This window comes from Pithys albifrons, chromosome 1 (assembly GCF_047495875.1).
Source record: "Pithys albifrons albifrons isolate INPA30051 chromosome 1, PitAlb_v1, whole genome shotgun sequence".
Classification (NCBI taxonomy): Eukaryota; Metazoa; Chordata; class Aves; order Passeriformes; family Thamnophilidae; genus Pithys; species Pithys albifrons.
The window spans coordinates 125,732,578-125,753,191 of NC_092458.1; the positions used below are offsets into that span (position 1 = coordinate 125,732,578).

The window sequence follows — 20,614 nt, forward strand, 5'->3', positions numbered from 1 at the left end:
GGGTTTGTGATTGCCAGGAGGAGGGAGTGGGACTCCTGTGTTTGCATTAGTCAGCTGTTAATGAATTGGTTGTTTAATTAGTTTATTGGATGTTTACTCAGCAGATTCCCATTTCAGTGATTTTTCAGAGAGGTTCAAGAAGCCTCTTTGGCACCAGCTGGTCCTGTTTGTGTTGGCAAAGCCTCCCATTTCCTGGTGTTTGGAGGCTCTCGGCTTTCTTTGGGGGTGGGATTGTGGCCAGGGGGATTGGGGGCAGTTCACCCTCTGCTGCAGCCAAGTTTGTGTGGAGAGGACTCTGGAAAAACCCCTGGAGATGGTGGGAATGAGTTCCCCCTCCTTGCCGTGGCTTTCCCACTTTGCCCTGTGGATGTTCTTCTGCTGGGAGAGGGAACACCAGGAGGTTTCACCTCTGGGTTTGCTCTGCCTACATCTCAGCAGGTTGCACTTGGTGATTGGCTTTTTGGTTGTTTGGGGTTGTTTTTTGGTGTTTTTTTTTTTGAGTTGTTCATGTTTTTTTCAGGTGTTTGTGACAGGGGAAGGTGACAACTTGATTTCCTGGTCATGATGGTGTTTAGAACCCTTGAATTTGTCAGCAACTATTTTTAGTATTGACCAGAACCCTGAAACTGGTTCCTAAGTTCTGGGGCCCCAACACAACCAAGAGGTGGATCTGCTGGGGGCCTCTCCAGAGAGGCCATGGAGAGGATTCCAGGGCTGGAGCCAGGCTGGGAGAGCTGGGAATGCTCACGTGGAGAAGAGAAGGCTGAGGAGGGAGACCTGAGAGCCCCTTCCAGAGACTAAAAGAGCTCCAGGAGAGCTGGAGAGGGACTGGGAACAAGGGATGGAGGGACAGGACAATGGGAATGGCTCCCACTGCCAGAGGGCAGGGATGGATGGGATATTGGGAAGGAATTGCTGGCTGGGAGGGTGGGCAGGCCCTGGCACAGGGTGGGCAGAGCAGCTGTGGCTGCCCCATCCCTGGGAGTGTCCCAGGCCAGGCTGGACAGGGCTTGGAGCAGCCTGGGCTGGTGGGAGGTGTCCCTGCCCATGGCAGGGGTGGCACTGGATGTTCCTTAAAATGCCGCCCAACCCAACCCAACCTGTGATCCCTGCCCAGTTCTGGATTGCAGGAGCTGTTGGGAGCCCTCCTGTTCCTGTGGCTGTTCCCTGGCCCATCACAGCCCCTGTTCCTCGGGGGGCATCGCAGCTCCCACCTCTGTTTGCTCCACACCCACTTCCATCTGGGTTTGGATCTTCTCACCCTGCCCTGCCGTGGCGGGGGCCCCCTCGCTGGCACCCCCCTGCCGTGGCGGGGGCCCCCTCGCTGGCACCCCCCTTGCCGTGGCGGGGGCCCCCTCGCTGGCACCCCCCTTGCCGTGGCGGGGGCCCCCTCGCTGGCACCCCCCTTGCCGTGGCGGGGGCCCCCTCGCTGGCACCCCCCTTGCCGTGGCGGGGGCCCCCTCGCTGGCACCCCCCTTGCCGTGGCGGGGGCCCCCTCCCTGGCACCCCCCTGCCGTGGCGGGGGCCCCCTCCCTGGCACCCCCCTGCCGTGGCGGGGACCCCCTCCCTGGCACCCCCCTGCTGTGGCACCCCCCTGCCGTGGCGGGACCCCTCCCTGGCACTCCCCTGCCATGGTGGGCCCCTCCCTGGCACCGCCCTGCTGTGCAGTTTGTGCTTTTATGGGAATTGCAGCCTGGAATGGCTCAGCTCAGGTTTGTTCCCCAGGCAGACCAAGCCCAGCCCTGCCATGAGCCGAGTTCTGGACCTGGGTATGGATTTTAACCCTGGCACTCATTTCTTCTGTTCTGACCGTTCTTCATCTTATAATCTTATTTTTCTCATCTCTCTCCTCGTGTACCAAACCAGAGTATGACAATTAAGTGACTCATTCCACCTCCCCTTGTTTCTCCTGGAAGCTCTTTCTTATTCCCCTGATTTTCTTGGCTCCTTCACCCATCTGATGATTGTTAATCATTTTCTCCAATAAGTTTCTGATGTTTTCTTATGTGGTAAATGACAGCGAGGAGTTGGTTTTCCCCCTTAGTTTTGCTGCTTTGGGGTTGCACTTTCTTCTCAACGTGCATTTTGCATTCTTTGATTTCCACCTTGGTAAATAATCCCAGAACAACCTTTGGAACTGTGAAACCAGCAAAAAAAATTCTGTCACTTTATGCTGCTGTTCCTGCATTGAAGGGACAGTGGAGTGACTTGGGATGGATTTATTTCTGCTTCTGTTGAACTGAACAAGTGGCCAAAGGAGCCCTCAAATTAATTATTTGGTGTCTGCTCCCTTTTCTCTCTCTCAAGACTTCTTGGAGGAGCTTTGGTGGCCTGACAAGGTTCTTTGTTGACCAGTTGTGTTTTTTCCATCCCCTGGATTTTCTGTCCTCTCCCTCTGAGATGGAATTGGAGCAGTGGTGCCAGGTCTCTCTCATGGTTCTGGTTCCTTCCCCTCAGCACTGGGTGGGTGGGTGGCTCCTTGGTTTTTAGGAGGCATCAACATCCCAAAAGCTTCATTTCCAGCCCCCTTTCTGCTCTCTCTCCAAGCTGCTCTTGTTCTCATGGTTGATGAGCGAGTCCAGAGAAGGGCAATGAGGCTGGAGAAGGGAGTGGAGCACAAGTGCTGTGGGGAGAGGCTGAGGGAGCTGGGGGTGTTCAGCCTGGAGAAGAGGAGGCTCAGAGGTGACCTCAGCACTGTCTGGAACTGCCTGAAGGGAAGTTCTGGCCAGGTGGGGCTTGGTCTCTTCTCCCAGGCACTCAGCAATAGGACAAGGGGGCACGATGGGCTCAAGTTCTGCCAGGGGAAATTGAAGTTGGAGAGCAGAAAGAAATTCTTTGCAGAGAGAGTGCTCAGGGATTGGAATGGGCTGCCCAGAGAGGGGGTGGATTCCCCATCCCTGGAGGTTTTTCAGCTGAGCTTGGCCGTGGCACTGAGTGCCATGATCTGGTAAAGGGACTGGAGTTGGACCAAGGGTTGGACTTGATGATCTCAGAGGTCTTTTCCAACCCAATCCATTCTATGATTCTATGAGCTCATGCCTGAAGACACTTTGCCATCAGAGTGTTCCTGGTTTTTCCCACTGTTCCCTGTCTCTCTCATACATTTCCTGGTTGCCACGTGAGTTCTGTGGGACTGGTAAGACCTTCAGGGCCATCCAGTGCCACCAGGATCACCCCCAATCCATGTCCCCAAGGGCCACATCCAGACCCCTCTGGGACACTCCCAGACACAGTGACTGCCCCACCTCCCTGGGACACTCATTCCTGCAGGGGGCCTGACCACTCCTGCAGGGAGAAGTTGTTCCTGATCCCTGCTCTGCCCTGGCACAGTTTGAGGCCATCTCCTCTCCCCCTTTCCCCTGGGCCATGGCAGAAGAGCCTGACCCCCCTCACTGCCCCCTCCTGGCAGGGAGTTGTGCAGAGCAATGAGGTCCCCCCTGAGCCTCCTCTTCTCCAGACAAACCCCCCCAGCCCCCCCAGCTGCTGCTCCAGCTCCTTCCCAGCTCTGTTCCCTGCCCTGGACACCCTCCAGCCCCTCAGTGTCTCCTCCTTGAGGGGCCCAGAACTGACCTCAGGACTTGAGGTGGGGCTGGTCAGGGGGATGAAGAAGCACTCAGAGCTTGGCAGTCACCTGTGCTTGGTGTGGCACCTGGGCCAGGTGTGAGTGGTGGGAATGGTGGGGTGAAGGTGTTTCCTTTGGGCAGCTGGAAGGTGAAAATAGGTGGGGTAGGAGGAGTGGGGAATATTTGACCTGTAGACAACAGTCCTTTGGTCACTTCTTCCAGGAGACCCCACCCATGGCTGGCAGTGCCACAGGGAAGGGGCAGAGCAGGGGACACTGAGGGCACCTCCCCATGGCTGGCAGTGCCACAGGGAGGGGGCAGAGCAGGGGACACTGAGGGCACCTCCCCATGGCTGGCAGTGCCACAGGGAGGGGGCAGAGCAGGGGACACTGAGGGCACCTCCCCATGGCTGGCAGTGCCTCAGGGAGGGGGCAGAGCAGGGGACACTGAGGGCACCTCCCCATGGCTGGCAGTGCCTGAGGGAGGGGGCAGAGCAGGGGACACTGAGGGCACCTCCCCATGGCTGGCAGTGCCTGCAGGGAGGGGGCAGAGCAGGGGACACTGAGGGCACCTCCCCATGGCTGGCAGTGCCTGAGGGAGGGGGCAGAGCAGGGGACACTGAGGGCACCTCCCCATGGCTGGCAGTGCCTCAGGGAGGGGGCAGAGCAGGGGACACTGAGGGCACCTCCCCATGGCTGGCAGTGCCTCAGGGAGGGGGCAGAGCAGGGGACACTGAGGGCACCTCCCCATGGCTGGCAGTGCCTGAGGGAGGGGGCAGAGCACGGACCAGGCTCTGCTCAGGGGCCCAGCAATGGCACCAGAGGAAGGGGCAGGAACTGATGCCCAGCAAGTGCCACCTGCACAGGAGGCAGAACTTCTTTGCTGGGCAGTGCCCCAGCCCTGAGCAGAGCCCAGAGAGGGGTGGAGGCTCCTCCCTGGGGACATTCCAGACCCACCTGGGCACAATCCACGTGCTCTGGGATGGCCCTGCTGGAGCAGATGACCCTCTGGGGTCCCTTCCAGCCTCACCATCCTGGGATTCTGTCCCTTTCTGAGAACAAAGTAACAACTCATGGCCGACTGAAGTGAACTGAGTTCTCTGAGCCGGGTCCCCCGAGTTCTCTGAGCCGGGTCCCCCGAGTTCTCTGAGCCGGGTCCCCCAAGTTCACTGACAAGGTCCACCAAGTTCTCTGAGCGGGTTCACCAAGTTCACTGCCAAAGTTCACCAAGTTCACCAGGGGTGAGAGCAGTTGAAAGGGCTCTGGTTTGACTGTGGCAGCAGGAGGGGGTAACCAGAGCTAGAATTACAATCCAGGGCTTTGCTGCTCTTGCAGGCTCTTCCTGCTCTCCAACACCAACATCCTGGCACCAGCTTCCAGTCTCTCCTTCTCTCTGTCCCATCTTTGCCTCCTCACATCTGTGGCACTGGAATTAGTGGTGGCTCTTCAGGAAAAAACTCTTGTGGCTGCAGGGTTGGGAGCCAGGCAGTGCCATTTGCTGTGCCCTCTCCTGCTCTGGCTCCGAGGCAAACCCAGCAACCTGTGCCTGTGGGATTGCAGGCAGGAGAGGCCTTTTTATAGCTGGGCTCGTGGCTTTGGGTGAGCTGGGGTAACCCAGGGCATGTTTTGGAGAGGGAGAATGAGAGGGATTGCAGTGACAAGCCTTCAAACCCGACCATTAGTTTGTGTTTTCAAAGTATGACCACAAGTGGAGAAGGTTGCAAAAAAGTGTAATATTTTACAGTCCCGAATGGAGAAATCTGTGGCTTTCTTTGCTTGTTCTTTTTGTTTGGTTTCGTGTTTAAAGACATGGGAGTGGAATCTTTGGGCTTCATTGTGTTCAGAAACTGCCCAGCACGTTGGATGTGGAGCCACTCGGGGAATGTGCTGAGCTGGGGGTGTGGGAAGAGGAGACAAGAAGCTCCTGTGTCATTTGGGGTTTGAGGGACACAGAGCAGAGAGTTTAGTCGTGATATTTGAGTTAAACCTGAGTGGTGGTTCAGGAGGGTCTGTCAGGGGGCACCTCATGGCTCCCCACAGCTCATGACAGGAGGTTGTAGGTGGGGGTCAGGCTCTTCTGCCCAAGGGAAAGGAGAAGAGGAAATGACCTCAAACTGCACCAGGGCAGGTCCAAATTAGATGTAAGAAGAAATATTTTCAGTGCCAGAGTGGTCAGGCCTTGGAATGAGTGTCCCAGGGAGGTGGGGCAGTCACTGTGTCTGGAGTGTCCCAGAGGGGTCTGAATGTGGCCCTTGGGGACATGGACTGGGGGTGATCCTGATGGTGATGGTGGGACTGGATGGTCCTGAAGGACTCTTCAAACCTTTAGACTTCTTGATCACACCATGCTGTGATCTGTCCCTCGGACCCAGGAAAGTAACTTCAAGTTGTGTGAGTGACAAGGTGACTGAAGATTTCCACAGATCTCCTTCTGAGTGAGAAGGTCTGTGATGTTGGTCTGATTTAATAAGGTCTGAATACAGCTGGAAATCTGCTCTTCTGTCCCTTCTCTATTCCCAGCTGTTCCCACCTCACTGGCCAAGCAGCCTGGGCTGTCTCTTGCTATGGATTCTGCAAGGGATGCAGACTCCAACTGTCCATCATGGTTGGGTTCAGCTGGACATCCATTCATGCTCCTTCCTGTTCCTCAAAACACTCCTTGCTGCTGAGAGTGTCCCAGCTTGCAGCTCTTCTCCAGACCTTCTCCCTCTGCTTTGGTGCCCATTTCCATGGCTGTTGGTGGGTGGCACCACCCAGAGGCTCAGTGCTCTGAGGGGCCCTGGCACACAGGGAGCAGGAGGACGTTGCCTCTGGTTTCCTTCCTGGCTCTTTGGCTGCCTGTCCCTCCAACTTGTTTTGCTGAGGGGTGAAATCTCTGTGTGTTGGACTAATTACTGTGTTAGTTCCTTAAATCTCCAAAAGGTGTGGAGGGAAGGAGATGCAGGGATTTAGCCAAGGGGCCAAATGGCACATGAGTCAGCAGTGCCAGCCCAGCCAGCTGTGTGTCCTGGGGGGCATCAGGCACAGCTCTGGGGGAGATTGTCCAGCTCTGCCCTGCTCTGGGGCAGCCTCACCTCCAGTGCTGGGGGGGTTTGGGGTGCCAGAGTGTGAAAAAGATCTAAAGCTGGTGGGGAGTGTCCAAAGGAGGGACAGGGAGATGGGGAAGGGCCTGAAGGGGCCATTGAGGGACAACTGAGGGCACTGGGCTTGTCCAGCTGGAGCAGAGGGCACTGAGGGCAGAGCTCAGCAGGGGCTGCAGCTCCTCCCGAGGGGCAGCTCCATCTCTGAGCCCTGAGAGCAGGGCCAGGCCCAGGGCACGGCTGGAGCTGTGCCAGGGCAGGGGCAGGTGGGATCTCAGCCAAAGGCTCTTCCCCCAGAGGGTGGTGGGCACTGCCCAGGCTCCCCAGGGCAGTGGGCACGGCCCCGAGACTGCCAGAGCTGCAGGAGCCTTTGGGCAAGGGGACAGGGCAGGGGGGACTGTTGGGGTGTGCTGGGCAGGGCCAGGGTGGCAGTGGCTGGTCCCTGGGGGTCCCTCCCAGCTCAGAACATTCCATGGCTCTCCAAGTGCTCCCCAGTGCAGTTGAAGTACCGATGTCAAACCCACCTGGTGCTCTTTGTTCTCTTGGATCACCCCCCAGATTCATGTTCTCCCCACTCTGCTCTCTCTAAATGTCCTGGTGAACCATATTGATGAGCAAGGATGGTCCAGGCACCCTAAAACTGGTGCTGGCCACATGCATTCCCTTAGAGCCATGCCAGGCTCACCCAGAGTGGCACCAGGTGAGTTCCATCCATCACCTGCCTTCTCCTCCCTCCTCTGCTGGGCCTGGGGTTGAAACTGCTGCGAACTGAAACCTTTGCTGCTGCCACAATCCACAGGGGAGTTGTCCCTAAAAGCTTTCCTCCCCAGGTGAGGGTTCTCCTCCCCAGGTGAGGGTTCTCCTCCCCACGTGAAGGTTCTCCTCCCCACGTGAAGGTTCTCCTCCCCACGGAGAGGTTCTTCTCCCACTTTGCCCTCTGAGGTTGCAGAACCTTCTCTCCCAGCGCTGAGCTGTCCAAGTCCAGGTGTCGCTCCTGTCCCACCATAAGAACATCCTGATTTATGGACTTCTCCTGTTGTCCCCCTCTCTCACAGGCTGAGACAGCAGCAGTGCTGAGACGCACCGTGGAGGCCCTGATGGCCAGGGGAGCTGTGGTGAGGAACCTGGAGAACCTGGGGGAGAGGGCTCTGCCCTACAAGATCTCCAAGCACATGGAGCGCCACAGGAGAGGCTGGTACGTGGTGGGGCGTGTTCCTTCCAACCAACCTATCCAAACTAGCATGGCCAGCAGGCCCAGGGCAGTGACCCTTCCCCTGGACTCTGCCTTGGGGAGGCCACACCTTGAGTGTTGTGTTCAGTTCTGGGCCCCTCAGTTGAGGAAAGATCTTGAGGGGCTGGAGCAGGGCCAGAGAAGAGCAATGAGGCTGGAGAAGGGACTGGATGTGGCACTGAGTGTCCTCTGAAACACCTCCAGGGACGGAAAATCCACCATGTCTTGATCCAACCCCACTGTGATCACCAGCCCAGGGCACTCTGTGCCCTGGGCTGGTGATCACAGTAGGGTTGGATCAAGGGTTGATGATCTCCGAGGTCTCTTCCAACCCAACTGAGAAGAGCAACGAGGCTGGAGAAGGGACTGGAGCACAAGTGCTGTGGGGAGAGGCTGAGGGAGCTGGGGGTGTTCAGCCTGGAGAAGAGGAGGCTCAGAGGTGACCTCAGCACTGTCTGGAACTGCCTGAAGGGAAGTTGTGGCCACGTGGGGGTTGGTCTCTTCTCCCAGGCACTCAGCAATAGGACAAGGGGGCACGATGGGCTCAAGCTCTGCCAGGGGAAATTGAAGTTGGAGAGCAGAAAAACTTCTTTGCAGAGAGAGTGCTCAGGGATTGGAATGGGCTGCCCAGAGAGGGGGTGGATTCCCCATCCCTGGAGGTTTTTCAGCTGAGCTTGGCCGTGGCACTGAGTGCCATGATCTGGTAAAGGGACTGGAGTTGGCCCAAGGGTTGGACTTGATGATCTGGGAGGTCTTTTCCCACCCAATCCATTCTGTGATTCTATGAACCTTTGGTGCTGCTCCTTTGAAAGCCACAGAGATGAGTCTGACCTGCTCTTCCCTGTGCCTGCTGGAGGAGTCCTGTGTGGTCCCACCAAGGTGCTGAGTGGCTCCTGGTGGCTGAGTGTGCTCTGCTTTCACTCTTTTCTGCCTTTCCTTCTGTGTGGTGTCAGTTTTGGTCCCCACGTTGTCGTAGCCCCAGTCCCAGCCCAGCCCAACTTTGTTTTGGTGATGGGTTTTACTCCCCTCACACCCCACAAACAATTGACTTTCTTCTCCTCAGGGACTTCCCCTCACTGAGCAGGTGCTTTATTTTATTTATCAATAAATTTAAATATGGATGTTAAGATAAGCTGAGGCCTTTGCAGTGCAGCTGCTGGGGAAGAAACACTCTCCTTTTTTTTTATTTTTGGAGACCTGCTCTTGGCAGCTCTTGCTTTTAGGTAACTATGAACAGTATTTGGGGATTGTTTGAGTCCATCTCAAGAATCAAACTTTGAAATCACTGCCTTGCTGATACTGAGGCTGAATTAGCTGCAAATTCATATTTATGCTCCTCATTGCCATGGTGGGGCATTAATATTTTGTTTTTAAAGTGTGATTGGAGCAGCAAAATTAGAACCAATCCTGTTCAGCTGCTGGATGGATAAAATGGGACAGGGACACACTGGGCCCACTGGGGTTGGGTGTGGAAATTCAGTTTATTTGCCCATGTCCCTGTCTCTGCAAACCTTTGGAATGCCATGAACAAGGATGCCAATGCTCTCCCTGCCAATGGGCAGCAGGTTTGTGCCAAGTCTTGGCTTTCCTCCCCACTATTTGTTGTTAAGGAGTTGTGTTTAATCTGCTTTTGCCACGGGGGGGTTGGATTTCAAATATTGCATTATGGGACCAGGGGCTGCTTCTTCCTGGCACAAACAAGGGGCAGCTCATTTGAATAAGGTGTGGACTGGCACCTGAATCAAGGAATGTTGTTTGGGATGCTCCAGGAGCCTGGAATTCCTTTCCAGGGAAGGCTCCACCACACTGGGAGCAACTGCTTGAAACGTGGTGGTGGCTCAGGCTGTGCCTTGGCACTTGGTGCTTTGCCTGTTTGCCTCAGTCACAGCCCTGTGGCACTCAGGGCATCACCCAGGGGGGTACCTGGGGGGCACGGAGGGCATGGAGGGTGGGTTGGGGTTCGGGGAGGTGCCATAAGGGCAGCTGCAGAACAGAGCTGGGAAAATCCCCCAGGATTGGTACCCTCCTTTGGAGAGGTGATGGCTCCAAGTTGCAGATGAGGAGTCTGTGACAAACCAGGAGTGCCCCCTCCCTTGGGGAGGTGATGGCTCCTCTGCCCCCCTCCCTTGGGGAGGTGATGGCTCCTCTGCCCCCCTCCCTTGGGGAGGTGATGGCTCCTCTGCCCCCCTCCCTTTGGGGAGGTGATGGCTCCTCTGCCCCCCTCCCTTTGGGGAGGTGATGGCTCCTCTGCCCCCCTCCCTTTGGGGAGGTGATGGCTCCTCTGCCCCCCTCCCTTGGGGAGGTGATGGCTCCTCTACCCCCCTCCCTTGGGGAGGTGATGGCTCCTCTGCCCCCCTCCCTTGGGGAGGTGATGGCCCAAAGCTGCAGATGAGGACTTGGTGACAAACCAGGAGTGCCACCCTCCTCTGGGGTGGTGATGGCTCCTTTGCCACCCTCCCCTGGGGAGGTGGTGGCCCAAAGCTGCAGATGAGGACTTGGTGACCTTGGAGGAGCAGGAAGGGGCCAGGTGGAACTGGGGGTGAATATTTGGCTTTGAATTTGCAGGTTGTTGTCAGTGATTTTTTTATCCCCCCTGCAATGTTGTTTCCATTCTTATTTCTGTTCCCTGTGTTGAGGAGATTCCCACCAGCCTGGGCAGCTCTGGGACCTGCCAGGGCACCATGGCCTTGCCCTTCTCCTGGGCTTTTTGTGTGGGGTTGCCCCAAATCCCCCTGGAAAACAGGGATGTTTTCACACCCTCCTCCCCACACCTTTACCATGTCATTGGCTTCATTTTATCGAGTTATTATTGGCATTTTTGTTGCTATGGAAGTGTTGAAGGCTCTAAGAATGGGGCTTGGAGCAACCTGGGACAGTGGAAGGTGTCGCTGGGTGGAACTGGAAGAGCTTTAAGGTCCCTTCCACCCCAAACCATTCCATGATTCTGTGATTTCTGCTTTCTCCAGCTAAACTCTGCCCAATCCTGGTTATTCACAGCAATTTCTGTGTTCTCTTTGCCAGTTTTCCCCTGCCTTGTTCTTTTCTCCCTTTCAAACCTGAGTGTGAAGAGGTGGCTTTTGCTTTTTGCCTGCTCTGTGTCCATCTCTGTGTTGGGCTGTTCCCTCCCCAGTGTCCCCACCCTGCTTGTCCTCTCAGGCTGCAAACCTGGCTCTGACTTTGTCCCTGCCGAGCTGCCTTTTTGGGACCTTCTCTTTCCATGTGCCCAGGGAATGTGGGAGGTCACTGGGCACTGCCAGGGGCAGCTCAGGACCAGGGCAGTGGGATCAGGAGGTCCAGGCTGGTGTCTGGGGGTGCTCTGGACTCGGGTGGTGGAACCAGGGCAGGGTCAGGTTGGAGATTAGGAACAGTTTTTCCCTTCAGGAGTGGTCAGGAACTGGAATGAGTGTCCCAGGGAGTGTCCCTGAGGGGTCTGGATGGGGCCATGTCTTAGGTGGGATTCTGGTGGCACTGGGTGACCCTGAAGGTCTCTGCCAGCCTTGATGGCAACGCAAGGAGGTCCTTTGCCGAGGCCCTGCAGCACCACCAGGAGCAGGTTCTCCTCTGCCACTGTGGGGGAGGTTTGGGGACTGTCCTGGCCTTCCCAGCAATGACCTCCAGCTCCTCAGGGTGGCTGAGGGTGTGGAGTGATGGGTCACCCTGCGGGGACACCTTGTTTTGCCTTTGTTACCTGTGTGTGACTCAGTTGCCTCAGTTTCTTGGGGCCTCAGTGGGCTGGTACAGATGGTCATTAAGAGGAATATTTCAGTAATTAGGTGTGGAATCATGGAATGGTTGGGGCTGGCAGGAATCTTGGAGATCATTTCACTCCAGCCCCCTGGCATGGGCAGGGAACCTTCCACCATCCCAGGCTGCTCCTGCCTGGCCTTCAGCCCTTCAGGGGTGGGGAGCCCACAGATCTCTGGGCACCACGGAGACATTTGGCTCTGCTGGAAGCACATTTATGGAAATGATGTTACATGTTCAAACTTCTCCTCTTGCCAGGAGGTCTCTGAGCTTGGGAACTGCACTTGCACAATTCCCCTTTCAGCAGGAGCTCGGGGCAGAACGAAACACTCCACGTGGACAAGAGATGTGGAGTGTCCTCTGCTAATCACCCCCCTGGAGACAACTGGATTCATTTGAAGGGCTGAAATGATAATTCCCTGTCAGAACTTTCTCTGGAGTGTTGGCAAGTTTGCCCAAACCCTCCTCCCACCCCCTGGGTGCAACCAAACCATTAAAGGGTTTGGTCCTGCAGACACCAACATGTTTGGCTTTGCTCATATAGAACCTCCTGATGATTTTCATGGTTGTTGAAGGCTAAAGAGGAGGAAAGAGAAACAGGTTAAAGGGGAGCAACTTTCCCCTTCTTAACACCCCTAAAGGAAGTTTGTGGTTAATGCACAACCTGTTTCTGTTCGGATTTCAGAACACCTTGAGCTGTTCCAGCAAAAAGGAGTTCTGGGGCTGCATTGCCCTTGGATGAGACAAAGCCCAGCTGGAATCCTTGTGGACTATGCACGTTTGGAGTGTTTTCTGCTCAGTTGATTGTCTCCTTCCACTAGATGGGGCTTTCTTCATTGATGACTTGAACCTTTACTTTTCCTTCAAAGTCTTTTGTCCACATGCTGGTCCTTTCAGTGTGGATGTTCCTCAAGCAGCAGAGCTCTGAAGGGTTTGGGGTTTGCTTCCCTCCACCTCCCCTGTGGAAGTGCAGTTTGGAATGCTGGTGCTTTTCAGGGGCACTGAGCAAAGTCTGAGGTGTGGAGGTGCTGGCACCGTTTGCTGATGCCCTAAATCCTGGTGCCAGCTCCTGGGTGGGGTGTGGTGGCCACTCCAACAGTGGTGGGGTGGGAGGGAGCCCCTCTGGGGGTTCTCAGATGGGTCACAGGTGGCACAGAGGTGGCAGGAGAACATCAATCTTCTCCAACAGAGGTGGGGTGGGAGGGAACCCCTCTGGGGGTTCTCAGATGGGTCACAGGTGGCACAGAGGTGGCAGGAGAACATCAATCTTCTCCAACAGTGGTGGGGTGGGAGGGAGCCCCTCTGGGGGTTCTCAGATGGGTCACAGGTGGCACAGAGGTGGCAGGAGAACATCAATCTTCTCCAACAGTGGTGGGGTGGGAATCAGCCCCTCTGGGGGTGTTCTGAGATGGGTTGCAGGAGGCAGGAGGTGACAAGAGCACATCAGTCCTCTCCAGCAGTGGTGGGGTGGGAGTGAGACCCTCCTGGGGGTTCTGAGTTGGGTTGCAGGTGGCACAAAGGTGACAGGAGCATATCAATCCTCTCCAACAGTGGTGGGGTGGGAGTGAGACCCTCCTGGGGGTTCTGAGATGGGTTGCAGGTGGCACAAAGGTGACAGGAGCACATCAATCCTCTCCAACAGTGGTGGGGTGGGAATCAGCCCCTCTGGGGGTTCTGGGCTGTGTCACAGGAGGTGACAGGAGCACATTTACACTCTTCAACAGTGCTGGGGTGGGAGTGAGACCCTCCTGGGGGTTCTGGGCTGTGTCACAGGAGATGGCAGGAGCACATTAGTCTTCTCCAACAGTGGTGGGGTGGGAATCAGCCCCTCCTGGGGGTTCTGAGATGGGTTACAGGAGGCAGGAGGTGACAGGAGCACATCACCCCTCTCCAACAGTGGTGGGGTGGGAATCAGCCCCTCCTGGGGGTTCTGAGATGGGTTACAGGAGGCAGGAGGTGACAGGAGCACATCACCCCTCTCCAACAGTGGTGGGGTGGGAATCAGCCCCTCCTGGGGGTTCTGAGATGGGTTACAGGAGGCAGGAGGTGACAGGAGCACATCACCCCTCTCCAACAGTGGTGGGGTGGGAATCAGCCCCTCCTGGGGGTTCTGAGATGGGTTACAGGAGGTGACAGGAGCACATCAACACTGTCTGTGGAACTTCACCCTGTTCCTGACCATTTTTCCAACTCCTGATGCTGCCCTTGAGCATCACTTTTCAAAGACTCCACACAGGTCAGGGAGGTTTCTCTTTTGCAGTCTGACAGTATTTTTTCATTTTTACTTTCTTCATTCTTTTTAATTAATTTAATTTTTTTAGCCCCATGCTGTGCTACAGGCTGGGGGCAGAGGAGCTGGAAAGTGGCCCTGGGGGTGCTGTGACAGTGGCTGGGCAAGAGGCCAAGGGCACCCCTGGAGGTGCCCAAGGCAGGACTGGCCATGGCACTGAGTGCTCTGGGCTGGGGGACAAGGTGGGTATCAGGCACAGGGTGGGCTGCAGGGGCTGGCAGGGCTTTGCCAAGGTGGGCATCGGGCACAGGGTGGGCTCCAGGGGCTGGCAGGGCTTTGCCAAGGTGGGCATGGGGCACAAGGGGGGCTCCAGGGGCTGGGCGGGCTTTGCCAAGGTGGGCATTGGGCACAGGGTGGGTTCCAGGGGCTGGCAGGGCTTTGCCAAGGTGGGCATCGGGCACAGGGTGGGTTCCAGGGGCTAGCAGGGCTTTGCTAAGGGGGGCATGGGGCACGGTGGGCTCCAGGGGCTGGCAGGGCTTTGCTAAGGGGGGCATGGGGCACGGTGGGCTCCAGGGGCTGTCAGGGCTTTGCCAAGGTGGGCATTGGGCACAGGGTGGGCTCTAGGGGCTGGCAGGGCTTTGCCAAGGTGGGCATCGGGCACAGGGTGGGTTCCAGGGGCTGGCAGGGCTTTGCTAAGGGGGGCATGGGGCATGGTGGGCTCCAGGGGCTGGCAGGGCTTTGCCAAGGTGGGCATTGGGCACAGGGTGGGCTCTAGGGGCTGGCAGGGCTTTTTCATCAGTAATGATTCTGTGAAAATACCCTGCCATTATTTAATTAGCTCAGTAATTGGCTGTGCAGACTTTGGCAGTGCCATTCCTGCAGGCTGAGGGTGGCACAGGGGTTGCTCTTTGTGGGTTATTTCCAGCGTTGCTGGGGCACAGTCTGGGCACTAAGACCCAGCTTGGAACTCCATCTGGAGCTTCCCCAGTGCTGTCCTTGTGATTTTGAGGGACTTCCATCCACTTGGAGAGCTCAAAGGAATCCATTTCCTGGTCCTTGCAGCCACCAGATGATCCCCCTGAGCCTGGACTTGCCTCTCTGTCCTGCTGAGGAGGAGCAGGAGCCACAGGAGTTCAGCAGAAAGACAAATCACCCCATTCCAGTGGCCCTAAAGATGAAAAGACCATTTAGGAAGCCAAAAAAACTTCATTTCTGTGGGATGCCCTTGGTGGGGAGAAGCACTGAGCTGCTCCAGCACCTTGGGGTGGTGAACTCCAGGTGTGTCCCATGTCCCTGCTCCAGGTTCCACCTCTCTGTGTTCCTCTGAACATCTTCTTTCCTCCATGTCTTCCACCTCCTTGAGGGAAGGCACTTTTGGGGGCACCCAGCCCCTTCCATGCCCCCCACATGTGCCAGTGCCCCCTCAGCTGCCCAGGCTGGCAGGGTTGGGCTCCAGGAGGATTTCAGGGTGAATTTTGGCACAGGTTCTCTGAAGTTCTGCACTGTCCATTGGAAAGGAACCTATTTGAGTGTCCTCAGGGCTCAAAGGTCAAAGAGCTTCTGGCTTGAATATGTTAAAAATGAGAAATGAAACTGGGGGATGTTTTTCTTTTGATTCCAATTTGATGCAAAGGCACATCCTCCTTTCTTCGAGACCCTGTTATATTTTAATTTTTTTTTGCCACTCAATGCATTGTTTTCCTACATCCCACTCTGCTCTCCTGCATTTAAATCATCCCAGTGTTTGCAGCCAAGCAGGAGGACAAAAATAACTGTGCTCTCAGAGGGAAGCAGTGGAATTTTCCTGCATTTCTCCCCTGGTGACTCCTCGAGAGCGGAAATGCTTCTGCATTTCTCTTTGCAACAGCCCGAGGCTTTCCCTGCTGCCCTCCTGGATTTTCCCTCTGTGTCTCCCCAGGATTTGGGGTTCTTTGCTGGGTGTTGGGTCACCATCAGCCTGAGCTGGAGGTTGGAGGGTTGATGTCTCAGGGCTTGCATTGGGATTCCTTATTCCTTCCTTCTCTTCCTTGGATGCACAAACACTGTTTTTCCAGCCTGTTTTTCCCATTCCCTTCTCCCTGTTTTCCTGCCTGGGCAGGGCCACCCCTGCCTGGTGCTGGGGGTTGTTTGGTGTGCTGGGATCCCATCCCTGTTCTGGAGGAGGCAGCAGCTCCTCCTCCCTCCCCTGAGTGGATCACAGTGCCATGGAAAATTCCACCCGTGCTGAGGGCAGAGCAGCCCTGGGAGGGAGGGACAGCAACCCCAACACTGCTGGAGGAGCTCCAGGGGCAGGAGAGGAGGTTGGGGCTGAGGAGCACCAGGGGCAGGAGAGGAGATTTGGGCTGAGGAGCACCAGGGGCAGGAGAGGAGGTTGGGGCTGAGGAGCACCAGGGGCAGGAGAGGAGATTTGGGCTGAGGAGCACCAGGGGCAGGAGAGGAGATTTGGGCTGAGGAGCACCAGGGGCAGCAGGAGAGGAGGTTGGGGCTGAGGAGCACCAGGGGCAGGAGAGGAGGTTGGGGCTGAGGAGCACCAGGGGCAGCAGGAGGGGAGGTTGGGGCTGAGGAGCACCAGGGGCAGCAGGAGGGGAGGTTGGGGCTGAGGAGCACCAGGGGCAGCAGGAGAGGAGGTTGGGGCTGAGGAGCACCAGGGGCAGCAGGAGAGGAGGTTGGGGCTGAGGAGCACCAGGGGCAGCAGGAGAGGAGGTTGGGGCTGAGGAGCACCAGGGGCAGCAGGAGAGGAGGTTGGGGCTGAGGAGCACCAGGGGCAGCAGGAGAGGAGGTTGGGGCTGAGGAGCACCAGGGGCAGCAGGAGAGGAGGTTGGGGCTGAGGAGCACCAGGGGCAGCAGGAGAGGAGGTTGGGGCTGAGGAGCACCAGGGGCAGCAGGAGAGGAGGTTGGGGCTGAGGAGCACCAGGGGCAGCAGGAGAGGAGGTTGGGGCTGAGGAGCACCAGGGGCAGCAGGAGAGGAGGTTGGGGCTGAGGAGCACCAGGGGCAGCAGGAGAGGAGGTTGGGGCTGAGGAGCACCAGGGGCAGCAGGAGAGGAGGTTGGGGCTGAGGAGCACCAGGGGCAGCAGGAGAGGAGATTTGGATTGAGGAGCACCAGGGGCAGCAGGAGAGGAGATTTGGATTGAGGAGCACCAGGGGCAGGAGGAGGTTGGGGTTGAGGAGCACCAGGGGCAGCAGGAGAGGAGGTTGGGGTTGAGGAGCACCAGGGGCAGCGGCTCAGGGGCAGGAGAGGAGATTGAGGTTGAGCAGCACCAGGAGCAGCAGGAGAGGAGATTTGTCCTTGTCCTGGCCCTTGGAATACTCTCTGGAATGCAGGCAGGATTCTGGGTCCAGCTCTGTTGGCAGTGCTGGTTCCTTCACAACATTTCAAAGGAGGAGGAGTGGCCATGGACACCAGGATGGGCAGAGGATGGAGCAGCTCTGCTGGGAGGAAAGGCTGGCACAGCTGGCATTGGCCAGCCTGGAGAGGAGAAGCTTTGGGGGGACCTCAGTGTGGCCTTCCAGGAGCTGAAGGAGCCACAAGAAAGATGGAGAGAGACCATTTGCAAGGGCTGGAGGGACAGGACAAGGGGAATGGCTTCAAAGTGCCAGAGGGCAGGGCTGGATGGGATATTGGGAAGGAATTGGTGTCTGGGAGGGTGGGCAGGCCCTGGCACAGGTTGGGCAGAGCAGCTGTGGCTGCCCCATCCCTGGGAGTGTCCCAGGCCAGGTTGGACAGGGCTTGGAGCAGCCTGGGCTGGTGGCAGGTGTCCCTGCCATGGCAGGGGTGGCACTGGGGGGGCTTTGGGGTCTGGGATTCTGTGATTTTTTGCACTCTGTAGGGTTATTTATACACTTGGTTGGTCTCACCTGCAGGAACAGTAGACCTGATGTTGCAGATGAATTTCAGGTACATCTCATGAAGAAAAGGGTTCTGACTCTGCATTTGTGCCCCGTGTGACACAGGGCAGGGAAGGGCAGGGCATCTCTTGGCTCCTCAGGTGAACTGGAGTGTCAGAAACCTCTTGCAAAATTGTGCTCGGGCTCCTGAAGGAGCTGCAGTTCCTCAGCAAGGGAATTTATTGTGGAAATACAGTGAAGGGCCCACCTGAGGGGCAGCTGAGGGCACTGGGCTTATCCAGCTGGAGCAGAGGGCACTGAGGGCAGAGCTCAGCAGGGGCTGCAGCTCCTCCCGAGGGGCAGCTCCATCTCTGAGCCCTGAGAGCAGGGCCAGGCCCAGGGCACGGCTGGAGCTGTACCAGGGCAGGGGCAGGTGGGATCTCAGCCAAAGGCTCTTCCCCAGAGGGTGGTGGGCACTGCCCAGACTCCCCAGGGCAGTGGGCACGGCCCCGAGGCTGCCAGAGCTGCAGGAGCCTTTGGGCAATGGGACAGGGCAGGGGGGACTGTTGGGGTGTGCTGGGCAGGGCCAGGGGTGACTGTTGGGTGTGCTGGGCAGGGCCAGGGTGGCACTGGCTGGTCCTGGGGGTCCCTCCCACCTCAGGACATTCCTTGATTTCATGACTAACAAAGGAGAGTTCAGTTGAACTTTTTCATCTTTGAAATCAGAACCCTGAGCTTTCATTTCCAACAACTCTGGTGCCAAAATCCAAGAAAGAAAATGCACAAATGTCACTGAGGAAACCCCCTGGGCCAGTTCCTTGAGCTGCAGCTGTTGCAGTGCAGGGGTTTCCTTTCATGTTGCCTCTTTCTCCTTGCAGGTATTTCTTGATAGACCTGGAGGCTCCTCCTTCCATCGTCTCGACCATGATGGAGCACCTGGGACGGGACATCGATGTCATCAGGCAGGGCTTCATCAAGCACCCCTTGGCCAAGGCAGAGGAGTGCCCTGGCATGAACCCAGTGAGCCCTGAGGAGCAGCTCAGTGCCAGCAAGAAGTGACTCCCCCAAAATTTTTGACACCTTACAAGTTGGTTGTTGCCACTTTGGAAGGTGGTTTTGGTAACTCAGAGCTCTCCAAGCCAACCAGCCTTGCCCTGGGGTGTGTGTGTGGTGAAGGAATTGGGACACCTGAGGGGTTCCTTTGGTTTCCCATCCTTTAAACAGCCATAATCTCTGTGCTTATCTTGATGTTTGACAGCTCTGAAGAGGAGTTTGCTTTTCTCTTGGAGCTTTATGTTGGGAATGAAGATTCTCCACCAGCAGGACACTCAAACCAGCATTTCTGCCAGAGGTTTATTCAGAGTGTGTGTTTGCAGAAGGCTGGGGAGGAAATGGAGCAGGGCAGGATGGGATTTGCTGGGGGCTTTTTTGGTTTTGGCTTGTTTTTTTTTTTGGGGGGGAGAAGGGGAATAAAAGTGTGATTAAAAATAAAACTTGATTCATGTTTTGAAAGCAGAAAAAGGTACGAGATGAAAAATAACTCGAGGTGCCAAAAGCCACGTCAGAGCCCTTTGAGGTGAGAACTTTGTTCATAGGACAGGTAAAAAATTCTTCTCTCTAGAAACTTCCAGGGGGCAACTTGGAGCCTAATCCTGGTTTAGGTGACCAGGAGAAGGAAAGGTGCTTTTTTTTTTACCATCAACTGGATGTTTCCAACTGAAAAAAACACCAGGACAAAAGTCTTAGGGGGTATTTTTGTCTTTTTTTTTTCTCTTATGAGAAGGGGATGAAAAGATCTTAATATGTATTTTTGGCTCTTGTGAAAACAGGAGGGAGATGGGCCCTCATGAAACAGGACATGGCTGGAGTTCAGCCTCCTGTTCCTCACTGAATTCAGGAGCTGGATCCTTTCTGGAGTGGGGTTCTCCTTTTTCCTTGGGCTGCAGAACTTGGAGGGGGAAAAGAACTCGGTGTTTCTTTTGAGTGTCTTCATTAAAAACCAGCCCTTCTCTTCCCCTGCATCTTTCTTTAGGAGGCACCAACATGTGTGCTTTGGTTGGTTGGGATTTTTTGTGTGTGTGGCTTTTTTATTTGTTTAAATCTCCTTTTCAGTGCAGACTGTCCCATTTGGTCTCTTCTTCCCTGGAAAAAGCAGTGGAAGAAGAGAGGGAATGCAGCTGAGTGTGGAGGAGGTTGTGGTTGCTCCCAGTCTCTGTGCTGAGGTTGCTCCTGCTCCAGGCAGAGCTTTGCCCATCCGTGGTCCTTGCCTGTGGGACATCCTTCCCTCCATGGAAAGGAGGACTCAGAGGCCTGGGAGTCTGTGCTGCAGTTTTGGCTCCCTGAGCTGCCCCTGCTGCCCCAAAGCCACACTTGGGGTGGCCAAAGTGCAAACAGAAATACAGAATATTTTTTTAAATGTGTCTTAAAGATTTCTCCTCAGCTTGACTTAAATAGGGCATGGACTGAAAGGCTGTTCAGAGTTCATTGGGAGTTCCTTTGCCTCTGGTGGGACTTGGGGAGTTCCTTTGCCTCTGGTGGGAATTTGGGTCCTGGATGTCCCTTGGGGAGAAAGGAGAATATTTAAGGTTCAGTTCCCTGGGCTGAGGCAAAGGGGAGCTGAGCCCAGGTGGAAATGGGGGGTTTGTCTTTATTTGCTTTTCCTGAGCATGGCACTAAATTTTGCCTTTCATTTGTCCAAGTTTCAGTGATCCTGAGATCCCTGAGGATGGCACAGCCCTGCCAGCCCCTGGAGCCCACCCTGTGCCCCATGCCCACCTTGGCACAGCCCTCCCAGCCCCTGGAGCCCACCCTGTGCCCCATGCCCACCTTGGCAAAGCCCTGCCAGCCCCTGGAGCCCACCCTGTGCCCGATGCCCACCTTGTCCCCCAGCCCAGAGCACTCAGTGCCATGGCCAGTCCTGCCTTGGGCACCTCCAGGGCTG

The 20,614-nt window shown here is 56.2% G+C and overlaps 1 protein-coding gene across 1 annotated transcript in view; it reads left to right on the plus strand.

Annotated features, from left to right (window-relative positions):
* Window positions 1–19,251, plus strand: part of MRPS6 (mitochondrial ribosomal protein S6) — a 45,039-nt gene extending 25,788 nt beyond the window's left edge. The window contains exons 2-3 of the mRNA XM_071569077.1: window positions 7,698–7,837; window positions 18,552–19,251. Coding sequence (XP_071425178.1) covers window positions 7,698–7,837; window positions 18,552–18,732 — 321 coding nt within the window. The 3' untranslated portion in view covers window positions 18,733–19,251. The remainder of the gene's footprint in view (window positions 1–7,697; window positions 7,838–18,551) is intronic.
* Window positions 19,252–20,614: the final 1,363 nt, after the last annotated feature.